We start from the raw sequence: 12,577 nt of genomic DNA on the forward strand, positions 1-12,577 counted from the left end.
TGAAAGTTGGCACCGCCAGGAGCCCCGAGAAGCTTTTCACACAGGAAATTAGCGTTAACGTCTTTTAAGCACTTCAGCCATCAATTAAGGATGGTGCAACAGCCCAAGCAAAGTAGAACCGAGTGCTTTTTTCCCCGAATCGGGTGGGTTCAGAAGGCGAAACAACAGCAGCAGGTCTTTGGCGGGGAGGTTTCTGCAGGAAATGAGGTTAGGCAGATGCTGAGCAATTAATCCTCCTGCGGCACAGGGCACAGGAGGATGGCACACGGCACCCGCAGAGCCGTCACACACAGACATGAAACCCGCAGGCTGCCCTCCTGCACCTTCTCCAGGGCCACCCCAAAAGCAGCAGCCATCCCACAGCTGATGCTGAGCCTCGTGGCACGCCTCGGCGGCACCGACGGTGGCTTTTGGAGGAGAAAATGTGGAAAGAGAAGAGGAACCAGCAGTTCCTGGGCTGAGACGGGGACTGCCCTGGTTTTGAGAGCTGCCCCAGCAGCAGACCTGTGACTGCAGCAGGAAGGGGCTGCCCCAGCACACCCAGCACGGGGAAGTGCTCTGAGAGCACAGCGTCGAGGCAGAGGCAGCCCACAGGGTGTTATTTCCCCCAAAAAGCATTAAGAAAAGCCTCCCAAGCAGGTTGATGCTACACAGCTGGCTGCAAGCAGTGTCTGGAGCAGCTCTGGATATGTATCGTACCAACACCCATTGTACCCATCCATTTAAACGATCCACCTTTTGTTATTTTGCAATAATTTAATCGCTTTAATTAAAAGAAAAACACTAAGTATTCCCCCAAACACCAAGCACAGTGCAGCCAGAGCTGGAAGCACCAGAGATGGAGGCGGCACCGCTGGGTTAAGAGCAGCCGGGGGCTGAAAAGGGCAACGGGGGCTGAATTTCCCCGTTGCCCTTTCAAGGTCTCCAGGCAGGTGGGATTCGCCCACGGCTCCGGGATTACAGCACAAAGTCCTCGGCGAGCTCCTGAGGGCAGAGGAAGGATTTTCTCCTCCCGCTGTGCTGCCAGGACGTAAGGCAGGCACCCAGCCCGCAGGGTCGGGGCAGCTCTGCTGCAGCTCAGGAGGGAAAAATCCTCTGGGGGAGCTTCTGGGCTCCGATTCCCCTCCCTCCTGTCCCATCGGCTGCTGGGCTGAACGAACTCACAGCCACACACACCTTCCTTGAGTCTTAATTAAGCAAGTGGGATGATGAGGTATTACACGGGGGCCTTCATCCTGCCGTGCCAGGATGGATTAGCCTTTGCTGGCTTGTCCTCAGGCTAAGAGCTAAGCCAGACAGCCACCAAACGCGGCAGGCTGACGGGTCCTGGTTCCTAGCACCTCGAAAAGCCAATAATGGGGAAAAAAAATGACTACTTCTGCTTCCTGGCTTCATGGGGGAAGCCTCCTCGGTGTCTGCACTACAGCATCACGCAGCCCCCAGCGCAGGCACTGCTTTGAGACATCCAGCTGGCCAGAAGCACGCTCCCTGCCCCTGTGCTCACAAAAACGGGTCAGTCCCAAGCTGCACCCACAGCTCGCAAGGCGCAGGGAAGCCCGAATCAGGCAGCCTGCCCCTCTCAAAGCCAGGGCTGGCAGAAAGTCACCGAGATCCAGGCTCAAGGGGCCTCGGCACGGCGCTCGGAGCTCGATGCAGGGCAGGTCTCGATCCCCACAGCGAACAAAAAGCCTTCACCAGCCTGAGTTCAGAGGTCAGGCAGCGACGACCTAGCGGTGCCAAGTCAGTTTTTCCCCTCTGAAATATTTGCTCCTCCAATAGGTCATCATTTTCTGAAGTGAAAGAGTTTGGTCAGGACCTGGGCGCAGATCTGAGGTCTCTCCTCCGATCCCGAACCCTCCCAGCCCACAGCTTGGCTTCGCCAACCCCGGCTGCTCCCTCCTGTGACCTCTCTGCCCTGCTCCTGAGCAAACACCACCTCTAAAATTAGAGCCCCGTGGCCGTACCTCGCTGCCACAGCCTGCCCATCACATCGGGCAGGTATTTCGGTCTCTCAGCTTTGCTCAGGGAGGGTCCCTTCCAGAAGCAGCACGTCCCGGCGCTGCCGACGTACTTGGCGGATCCGAGGCGCACGTTAAGGGCTCTCCTAACCTCAGTGGATCTCAGAGCAGCGATTATCCTCAATTACCGCAGATAAAAGACCGCCCAAAACGCTAATTGGAACCCACCCTCCTCCCAGGAGCCCCCCGGTACCCGCAGTCACCACCAGGCCTGCGGCCTCGGGGCAGGCAGGCAGGGCACAGAGCACCTCCAGCACCCCCGGGGCGGGCTAGGAAGGAAGGAGGCTTTAAACGAAGGAGGCTTTAAACGTGTAAAGTGCTGCTCAGGAAAAGCACCAGACGCCCAGAACACCAACACTCCCTACAAGTGCAGAGTCACTTCCTAGCGGGCTCAGCACAAGCCTTTCCTCCCCTGCAGGAGAAAGGCCGGCGCTCTGCATTGCCTCAGACCATGAAGCTCCCTCAAATATTTCACAGCTCCTTTTCTTTTTTTTTTTTTTTTCTTTTTTTTTTTTTTTTTTTTTTTTTATGGCTTTTTCTCCCAGCGTGCCGCACAAAGCCCACAGCTCTGGCTGCTCCACTCTGCAGAGGGCTGAGTTTCGGAGCTATCTGTCAGGCAGCCTCGGTTTTGTTTTCACAATGAGAACCCCTCGCCATACAGAGCATTTTAAGAGGTCTGTCTCATCCCTGACCCGTCTCCTGTAGGGCCACAGCTACAAGCCTGGCCTCAGGAGCCTAAAATCCATCCACTGCTCCTGATGTGCTGTGGACACAGAGTTTCAGCTCCCCCCAAACCTGCCTGCTATTTTTCTGGCATCTCATCTGGGGTGGGGTGAAGCAGGAAGCCCGAAGAATCGCGGTGTCCGTTCCCTCTGCTGTGCTTACTGAAAAGCTCCCGACAGCAGGAAGAGCACGAACAAACCCTCACGAGCCCTGAAGTGAGCAGTGCTGTTAATGAAGTGCTCCGCGAGGCACCACGGAGAGCAGCGAAGCGACAGGAAACACAGGAAAAGGGGGAAAAAAGGGTTTTGAGGCAGACTGCTGAGAGCAGAGAGACACAGAGCGGGGACTGGAGCCGCGCTCGGGCACAACCCCAGGGAACGAGGCGGTGGAGATGAGCAGCACAGTGAGGACATTGTGGGCTCCCGAAGTCAGAGAAAGGGGGCAGTGACAGTCGTGGAGATGAGTAAAATGCCTCCGGGCACAGCGCCCACGGCGAGAACAGCCGTGGTGGGAGCTGTGAAAGGCGCCGTGCCCTGGTGCAGATCAGCTCGGTGCTGCACCAGAAGCTGAAGCAAAACACCTTGCACCGCGCTCTCAGCCGCCTGTTGGTTGACATTTGGGGACGTACGAGGCATGGAAAACGTCGCTTTTACCCCCAGCTTCTCCTACCACAGCTGTAAGGGCAGCTGTGTTATTTTGCACGGCTACTGCTGTGTCTTAAATAAAATATTGGGCGCAATTCATCCAATTGCCCGGGCAGGGAGAGGGCAGCATCGAAAAAACAGAAAGACGACAGGTTTTTCAGCTGAAAACCCTCGACTGGGTGAGAGCAGGGCTGCTCCTCACAGAAGAGGCGTGCTTTTACCACCCAGCGTCCTCCTTACCTCCCAGGCAGCTGGGATCTGGCATCTCACCTCTTTGCACAAAGGGCTCCGCGGCACTTGGGGGCACCCAGCGCTACGGATAACTGACCATAGGCTGATCAAACCAAACTGATCTTGAGGAAAAGCCCTGCCTCACTCCGTCAGGTATTATTCCTAGCGCAGTTGTGTGTTATCTTTAGTTATTTCAAGCCCAAACGTGGTCGGATTGACTCCAAGGGGTCTGTGCCAGCCTCAGCAGAGCCCAGGTGCTGGTAGCCCAGCAAGCCTTCAGGACCGACAGCCAGGAATAAATTCCTGCAGCTGGAACCCTCCTTCCCATTCCACAGCAGCCTTCCTGTCACCGAACTGTGAACTGAAACGAAGTGAGAGCTCTCAGGAGCAGAGGATTCAGTAAACACACCGGGAGTTTAACACCAGTCCTTGCTGGTAAAGGCGAGTCAGCAGCAGCAGTGCCTGGTGGCGTCTGCAGCTCCTCCGTCACGCAGGCAGGAGCATCTCCCTTCCTCACCACGCCGCACAAAGCAGCTTTCTGCTGGCCGTAAATGCTGGCATAAAACAATAAACTGCTTGCTCTCTCCTCCTCTCTCCTTTCTCAGCAAAACCCTCAGTGTTTTCCCTGGGAGTAGCGCTAGGAAGCACAGCTCGAGCCCCGCAGGTGTTTTCGATCAGACGGTCTGGAAACACCCAGGGCTCACTTCAGAGGGTGCAGAGGAGCACGTTTGATCCACGGCAAGCCACAGGGCACCGGGAGCCTTGATTTTCCACACTGACACTGGGACACAACCGGCTAAATAAGGACGGCTTGAGCAGGCGGGACCACAGGGACCTGTGGCCGCTTGGATTTCGGTTTGTTCCCTTTGTGTCTAGATGGAGACACCCATTACGAGCACCCGACGTTCCTCCCACCACCCCGACGTGCCTAAATGCTTCCCTCCTTGCTTCTGAGTTCGTGTATGATGGGACCATCAGGTGGCAAAGCCCCGGAGCCACTTCTGCCAGCCTCTCCCTCCCCCAAAACGCCCCCCTCGTCCTTACCTCGTAGGACCAGACGCACTGCACGCCCGCGAACCTCCGCACGCATCTCCCCACCTCCACGTCCTCGTGGGTGGTGTACATCTCCCGCAGGCACTCTCCGATGTGGGGCACCATCCTGCGCAGCACCTCCCGGCTCATGATCACCCCGGGGCCCCCCATGCAGAAATTCTCGCCCGGTTCCAGCGCCAGCTTCCCCATCTCCTCCGTGGTGCCCAGGCCGGTCTGGCCGAGGAAAAGGGGCTCGCTGCTGTTCAGACTCCTCAGGAAGTTCTCCAGTTTGTCCCCTTTGATGTAAACGTCATCGTCGGCTCTCATGAACCATTCGTATTTGTCCAGGTAGTGGTCATGCATGTACTTGAGCATCATGAACGATTTCTTCTGGGGAGGGTAAGAGTCATCCACGCCGGGCAGCGGCACGATGGGGATGGGAATGGAGGTGTCCGAGCCCTCGCTGGAGAAGAACTCGACCTTGCCAGGAATGGTTTTGGACCAGGTTCTAGGTGGCAAAAAGACAACAAGAGCTAATTGAGCATGCAAACGGAGGCAGAGAGAGCTACCCAGCAGAGGTAACGCGGAGCTGCGCCTCATCTGCTTTACAAATTTTCTTTTTGAACGCCTCCCAGGGTTATTTTTTTGCCGTGCAAACAAGGACACTCACGCTGCACCCCGAGCAACTGGCTTAACATGCAAAAAAATCTGACAGGGCAAGCACCTGAGCACTGCTTTTGCAGCTGTAGCTGTAAAAAATAATACAGTAAGAGCGGGTCAGGAGGGGTGGGCAGGGTTTCTTACACGTACTTGGTGTTGGTCTAACAGCAAAGGGAACCAAGACAGGCCAACGACTCACACAAATGGATTTCATGCCTCAAAAGCTTCCCTGTGAGCTCTTTGGCATCATATCCACCCCCCCACCTCTCCTAAGCACCCCCAAAGCTCAAATACCCATTCAGGAGCACTGACTTCCAAGGAGCAAACAGCCACTAAATTTCACGTGAACTTGTCAAGAGCCAGGATCCTGTGGGAAAGCAAGCAAAGGGCGGCTTCTCCGGGTGCTGCAAGGCTTTGGGAAATGCCCCTGGATGTTTGCAGCCACCGGAGAATCCCAGTAACAATAATCCCATAAGGGAGAATATTTTCTAGTTATGTTTGGTGACTTTGCTCAGTCTCATCTGCATTCAGAGCCCGATGTGGAAGCCCTCTGGAGGTGAAGGACGCAGCACCTCCATGTATCACTGTCGCTTTCACCAGATGCCTCCCAGCACAGCTTCCTGGCCAAAAGCAGAGCAGATTTTGGGCAGCGCAACCCACGTGCAATTCAAAACTCGACAGAGTTAGCCACCGCGCCGAGGTGGAAATCTAGAAATATTTCCGAAGAATGACACCTTGGGTTTGCCTGGGAAATGCTGAAGCATTTAATCAGGGCTGAACATCAACTCTGACACTTGAACAGCTCCAGCTCTGTGTAACGAATGCCATACAATCACTCTGAAAGCTTTGTCTTCTGGATCTCTTACTCATAGGGGCAGTGCTCCGCTGGAAAAGTTGAGGTCCCGACGTCCCACGGGAGCACACGGTGAAGTCAATGGAAACATCCCTGTGACTTCCCAACAGAGGTGATGAGGCCTTTAATCATCAGTGATGTAATTAACGTGTGGTGCTCCTGCTTATGGCTACGTTCTGCTAAAGCACTGAAAAGTGCCCCTTCTAAAACAAGACGAAGTTTCGCTGCTTATTTTGACCGCTCCCCCCCCCCCCCGCATACAAATAGTGGGGTTTGAATGAAAAGGCTATGTGGAAAAATGTTCTTCCCAAAGCAATGCATGATCTAAATTTACAGGCTTCCTCCCCAAAAAGCCGGTTCTTGGTGCTTTCCCATTTCAATCCCTCGTTTTTAATGCTCTCGATACCCTGCGAGATCTGCCTGCGTAAGGGCTGGGAGCCACAGACAAGGTGGGACATCTTCTGCCAGCCCAAGTTTTAGGGCTTTTTGGGGCTCTCCGGGAGCAGCCTTCCCTTTTATTTATCTATTTATTTGCCTCCCCTCCTCTGTTGGTTCCTGGTTTAAATTTCCTCCCAGCTCTCTCCCCAGCTCCCCCTCCCCTGGGGACCCCCTGGAGCATCGCCGGGACAGAGCCCCCATTCACCGCAGGGGGAACAAAACGCATGGACGTCCCCAAACCCTGGCAGATTTCATTTCCAGCCCTCCCGTTGCCTCGAGCCCCTTGGCCCAGGGCCAGTTTGGCCCCATCATTTCTTGGGCCCTGTCCACGGTTCAGATTCACGCTAAAACAGGAGCCCAGCGCAGAAATAACCCCAGGAGCAGCGCTGCCATGGGCTGCTCCTCGTGCCCAAGCCACAGCTCGCTGCCTCGTGCATCCCCTTTTTGGGGAAAGAATACCAAAAGAACAGCTTGTTCAGGAAATGTTACTGCACCTAGGGAAAGAAGCAGAACCGCAGATTTTAAGGTCGCTGCAAGCACATCCTTCTGGCCCCAGCCGCCACCAGGACCAAGGATTGGTAAATGTAGGGATGGATTCGGATCAAAGCTGCTTTTAATTGCTGTCTCTGACGCTGCAAAGAGGCAGACCTGGCTCGGCCACGAGTGATTGTGCAGATCCACGTGTTACTGGCTGAATTTCTTGCCAGCCCTCCCATCTTTAGCTCGGTTCCCTGTCTCAGGTTATGGGCAGCAACCTGACCTGCTGGGCTCCTTGACAGAGCCCTGCTCTCCAAGCACCACCTGATATTGCTCTTCTGGTCAAAAGCTTCTCCAAGGGAAGATTTGCAGAACGTATCTGCAAATTAATTTCACCTTTGATGATAGTAATAAAAAAAATAAAATATTTTGAGAGAAACTTGGCATCCTCTCAACCCCCCTGTGGATTCCTGGGTCCTCCTCGGTTGTTTTAAGGAATTGCAGCCCCCGTGTCACTGCCACCAAGCTCCTGCAGGGATCTCCTCCCCTGTGCTCACCGCTGGTGGCCTCGGCCAGCTTCAGGTCCTGCCGTGCTCGACTCTGTCCAGAGCAAAATATCAGGTTGTGAACACAGCCAATACGTGCGCTGCGCCGGTCATTTAAAAACCAGGCAGCTCCCAGGCTTATCTCCTTGGTGTAATCTGAGTCTGCTCGGTTAAACGGGAGGATGTGCATGAATCAGGACAGCAGAGCTCTCTGTTACCTGCCTAGGAGCAGCGCTGGAAACACGCGTGACGTGTGCGACCTGCTTTCTCTCAGCACACCAGGCACAGCACTCCAACAAACGAGAAGAGGAATGAAAATGCAATTTAAGCAAGCATGTAGACATAAAAATTAGGCAACGCTTCCTTAGAAGAAACCTCTCAGCAGAGGACGTTGGGACTGCTCCAGTGTGGTTGGCTAACGAGTCAATTTTATCATCCCTCAACTGGCCGGGTAACAGCTGGGATATCCCACGTGCTCCTTAATCTGAGCAAATCACCAGCAAACTGGATGCAAAGACTTGGACAGAGCTGTTACAGGTATCTGTGCGGTACAGAAAACTGTGTGCACAAAGATGGCTCTAAAAAATACATGAACATTTATTATAAGTGACCACTACTGTAGTTACTGAGTCGTCACAAGCAATTTCTTCATTTAAAAGTAAGCTATAAAAGCACAGCTTGGAGCAGCACAGATCTGGAACGTTGTTTCTTCATTTTCCGCAGTGTTTATTATTTATTTGAGTTACCTTGCTTTATCCTCAGCTCCGCAGACTTGGCAGAAACAGCCTGCTACCTCCTGCAGACAGTGCCCCCTTTGTAGAGACCCCGAATTAGAGACAATTACAGAAAAATGCGTTCTGCTTTTGTCCGCGCAGTTTGGGAACCTCCCTTAGCTGAGACCAGAGAAATCGCTTTGAGTTTGCAGAAATGGTCATGTTGTGTAATTAACCTGAAGGAAATCGTTATCAGCAAGATAAGGGACCTACAGGACTTCCTCCTCGGACACACATTTCCAGCAAACTTTATGTTCAATTAGTGCTAACTTTGCACAATTGTTCTTCAGAAACCCGGGTCCCACCTTTCCACCAAGATTTGCTACAGGGGGATTTAACAGAGAACCTAAGCAGCTTCCACAGCTCCTTAAAGTCCTTTGAATTAATGAGATGCCAGGTTTCTGTCCCTGGGTACGCATGGATTTTCCTTGTGGAAGGGACAGAAAGGGATCCATCCCCTGTGGGCAACTTAATTTCTCCACATCCCCTTGAACCAGTTGATCCTACTTGATTTGTTTCCTTCTGTCCCATGAACATTCTCCGAAATTTTAGGAAAAAATCCTGTTTCCTGCTAGGAAAGCCTAGGTACGTCATATTTGTGCCAGATGACACAGGAGCAGGAATTTTCCTGTGGCACTGCTGACAAGCTGAGCATCGCTCCATCACGATGTTCAAAGCCACTGCACGTGAATTCTCCCAGGAGATGTGAACGCACACCCCCAATCCACCTTCCCACCTCGCTAGTGACCAGAAAACCCCACAGCCGCCAGCTCTGGGCTCTGAATTGAAAAAAAAAAAAAAAAAAGCATGGAAATGTGGTTTGCATTATGCGCCGGCAGCAGCTGGAGTGGGCTTAGCCAGATAATACCCAACCTGGGAAACGCCACGGCTCTGCTCCTGCAGGGACACGGGGCACTCACGCCGTGTCCCAACCTCTGCCACCCGGCCATCAGCAGCATTCGCACTGCTCTCCTGTCGGGTTTCCCTGGAAATCTAGTTGCTATGGAAAACGCTAAAAAAAAAAAGGGAAAGAAAAAAGGGTTAACGGCTCGATATTTCTGTTCTTCAGACAGCAGGCTTAAATCTTGCAGGGAGAGTGCTTAGTCCTGACTGCCTCTCCTTCCTGCAGCTCTTTCAGGACAACTCCCCTCAACTGCAAAGCCATTAGCACGCAGTGCTGCACTTTCCCTGAACCCCGGCCGTCCTTTAACTCCTTCCTGCACTGCTCTTTTCCTGGCTATTTCACGCCCTTTGATGTGAAACTGCTGTTTCTGCGGCTGCATTTTGCCAGCCTGCTCAAGGGAAGCTCCTCTAACCTGGCTGTCAGATGCAATCACCGAAGCTACGAATCCGCCCTGCAAAAAGAAAAAAGAAAAAAAAAACACACCAAAACCTGGAGATCTGAAGCTTATTTCTCTGCCTCGCAGAGCACAAAAGCCCGACTGTTTCAAAGGGCCGGCGGCTCCTGGAAATCCAGCGGGCCCGCTCTGCCTTGCAGTGGTCATTTGGCTCGTGATTGATGTTCAGGAAGTGGATTGCTTCCCCTCTTGTTAGACCCTATCGGGATTCACAGCAGCGAGGAGCAGCGAATGCTTTCCGCTCCGGCCCCTTTTAGCTCTGCCCGTCAGTGGCCTTTGAGCCGCGGCAGCGCAGAGGCATTCAGCCCCTGAATCCCTAATTCCTTTCAGCCGTATCAAGGCCCTGCACACGCTGCCACCCCGGGAAAGCCTTGCGAGCAGCTTCCCGTTTGGCTCGCTGTGCCAGCGATTCAGCTCCCCAGGATGCTTTGTCAGTGTGGTAATCCCAGCGATTGTCTGCCCCAGCGCTTCATGGCAATCAAAAGCCATTTAGGATTTCAGGTTCGTCTTCCTCTTCCCCCTCCCCACCTTCCCCCAAAGATGCCTTCCTGTCACCAGGACATGAGCTCGTTTCTTTTGCCAGCAGCGGGGAGAAAAACGCCCTCAGCCCTACCGCAACGCTCCCAGCTCTCCCCATTCGGCCCTTCCCAGAGCTGACAGCCCCTCTGGAGGTTAAACCAAAAAGAGAAGCACAATAAAAAGCGATGCTCAGCCCTCCTTCCCGGGGCTGAAGGAGCCCGACCCGCCAAGCTGCATCTTTAACTGTTTTATTCGTGCACAGACGCTGCAGATCTGGCTCTGAGCTCTCCTGCAAGCACAGGCAAATCCAGGTGGGAGAGCCCTTCCCGCACCAGCACGGGAAAACATCCAGGACTAACACCCGTCTCCGGACAACGCCGCGACCACCGTCCTTTCGGGGATTCCTGCCCCAAAATTGGGTGGCTGCTAGACCGCTGGCTGTGCCACAGGACCTGGTAGGGGATGTCCCTGCGTGACTCCAGCCTTCCCCTATGTAAATGGGCATCGCAGGGCTCCTCGTGGGATTTGCAATCCAAAGCGCTCCATCCCACACGGGGAAGAAAAAGACAGAACCCTGAAGAAACGCATTCCTTCACCCGTTTCAAAGGATCCGTCACACGCCCTCTGTAACTTAATTACAGGTCTGCTGCCGAAAGAAGGCATTAAGTCTCCATTACGGCCCTCTTTGGTGCACAATACGCTGCGGATTGCCCAAATTAAGCAATTTGGCGGAGTTTTGGTGCTGATACCAAGAGCTGCCCCCTCCCAGGAGGAGACAGCCCCCGTCCATCGCGCCCTGCCCGGCCAGCGGGGCCACGCGTTGCCCAGCGGGGCAGGGAGGCGATGGAGAAACCTTTCCTCCAGCACAGGCACCGAGGGGATGTTTTAGGAGGCCAAGACCCGCCCCGCAGCCCCTGTGGCCTGCTCGGAGCCGGGCTGACATTTTCAGCTCCCAACTCCTCCGGCCTCCCGGAGCGAGGGGCGTTATTTCGGCAGGGCCACGTCTCCGGCACGCAAGGGCTGAAGCCCCGTCCGTACACCACCACCTCCATCACCGGGGTCTGAGGCACACCGTACAGGGCACAAATCATTCCCTAACCCCAGCACGGTCACCAGGAGAGGGTTCCTGAGCCGGCTCCACCTGGCACAGCCGCGAGCGGAGGCAGCGAGCGGCTTCCCCCTTTGTTCCCAGGCGCGTTTGCTGGGGCTCCATCTCCTCACCCAGGCGCGGGGTTGGGAGGGGGGATTTTTTATCCAGCTCCCTATCCGGCAGCCCCTGAACTTTTATTTTTGAGCATTTTATACATGATTACGGCTGGTTTCGGAACGGGAGGTTGCTGCCTTTGGGAGGGAAGAAGCAATAGGGCTTTTTGGGAAGGGCGGCCGGCCTTGTGCGCGCTTCCACAGCTCCCCATTTGGGAAGGGGAGGGCGGCAGCGCTTTGCCCGTGCCGGGCACACCGAGGCGAGGGTTTGGCCATCCCCAAACCCCTCAGCGACCACCACCACGGTCCCCCGAGACCAAGCCCGGAGCCACCCCTCAACAACACGCCTGTCCGTCCATCCATCCATCCTCAGGGCACCCCATCCCAAGGTGATGCTGGGGAGGGGGGGGGGGCACCCCCTTTTCCCCCCAAAAACCTCCCCCGCTTCGTCCCCTCTTCTCACCGGTGGGCAGCCACGGCGCGGCTCCTCAGGTACTTCTGCGCCGTCATCACCCCCACGAAGAGAAAGCTCCGAGCCTGCGGGCCGGGGCGGCGAGGCTGGGAGGCGGCAGCGACGGCGGCGGCGGCGGCAGCGGCGAGGGGAGGGGGCGGCGGGCGGCAGCCCAGCGGGCGGGCACGGCGGGGCCGAGCCGCCGCAGCCAGCTCGGAGGCTCGGGGCAGGACGAGCCGAGAGGCGAGCACGAAGCCCAGCACCAGCCCCAAGAGGACGCTGAGCCAGGCGCGGCGGCCGCGGCCCGCCATGCCCCCGCAGCCCGGCTCCAAGCGCCCCCGGAGCCGAGCGTGGCGGTGGTGGTGGTGGTGGTGGTGGGGGGCGGCTCTCCTCACAGCCCCTCCGCCACCACAGCCTCCACCGCCTCCTCCTCCTCCTCCTCCTCGGCCACCGCCGCCGCCGCCAGCCGCGCCGAGTCGCCCAGCGCCGCCATGGGGGGAAGGGGAAGGGACGGGAAGCGGAGGGAAGGGGGCGGCCGCCTCCCCTCCATCATCCCCTCCCCTCCCGGCCCCGGTCCTGCCCCTCGGCACAGGCGCCGTGTGCGGGCCCGCGGCCGCTGGCTCCGCCCGGGGTGGAGGGGGACGCCCGCAGC

General features: G+C 55.9%; 1 protein-coding gene across 1 annotated transcript in view; it reads right to left on the reverse strand.

The window, feature by feature from the left end:
• CHSY1 (chondroitin sulfate synthase 1) overlaps positions 1 to 12,236 on the reverse strand; it is a 57,669-nt gene extending 45,433 nt beyond the window's left edge. Inside the window, exons 1-2 of the mRNA XM_032195238.1 lie at positions 11,938 to 12,236; positions 4,661 to 5,156 (exon numbers count right to left, since the gene is read on the reverse strand). Coding sequence (XP_032051129.1) covers positions 4,661 to 5,156; positions 11,938 to 12,236 — 795 coding nt within the window. The remainder of the gene's footprint in view (positions 1 to 4,660; positions 5,157 to 11,937) is intronic.
• Positions 12,237 to 12,577: the final 341 nt, after the last annotated feature.

The sequence above is a fragment of the Aythya fuligula genome, chromosome 11, assembly GCF_009819795.1.
Source record: "Aythya fuligula isolate bAytFul2 chromosome 11, bAytFul2.pri, whole genome shotgun sequence".
In the NCBI taxonomy this organism is placed as follows: domain Eukaryota; kingdom Metazoa; phylum Chordata; class Aves; order Anseriformes; family Anatidae; genus Aythya; species Aythya fuligula.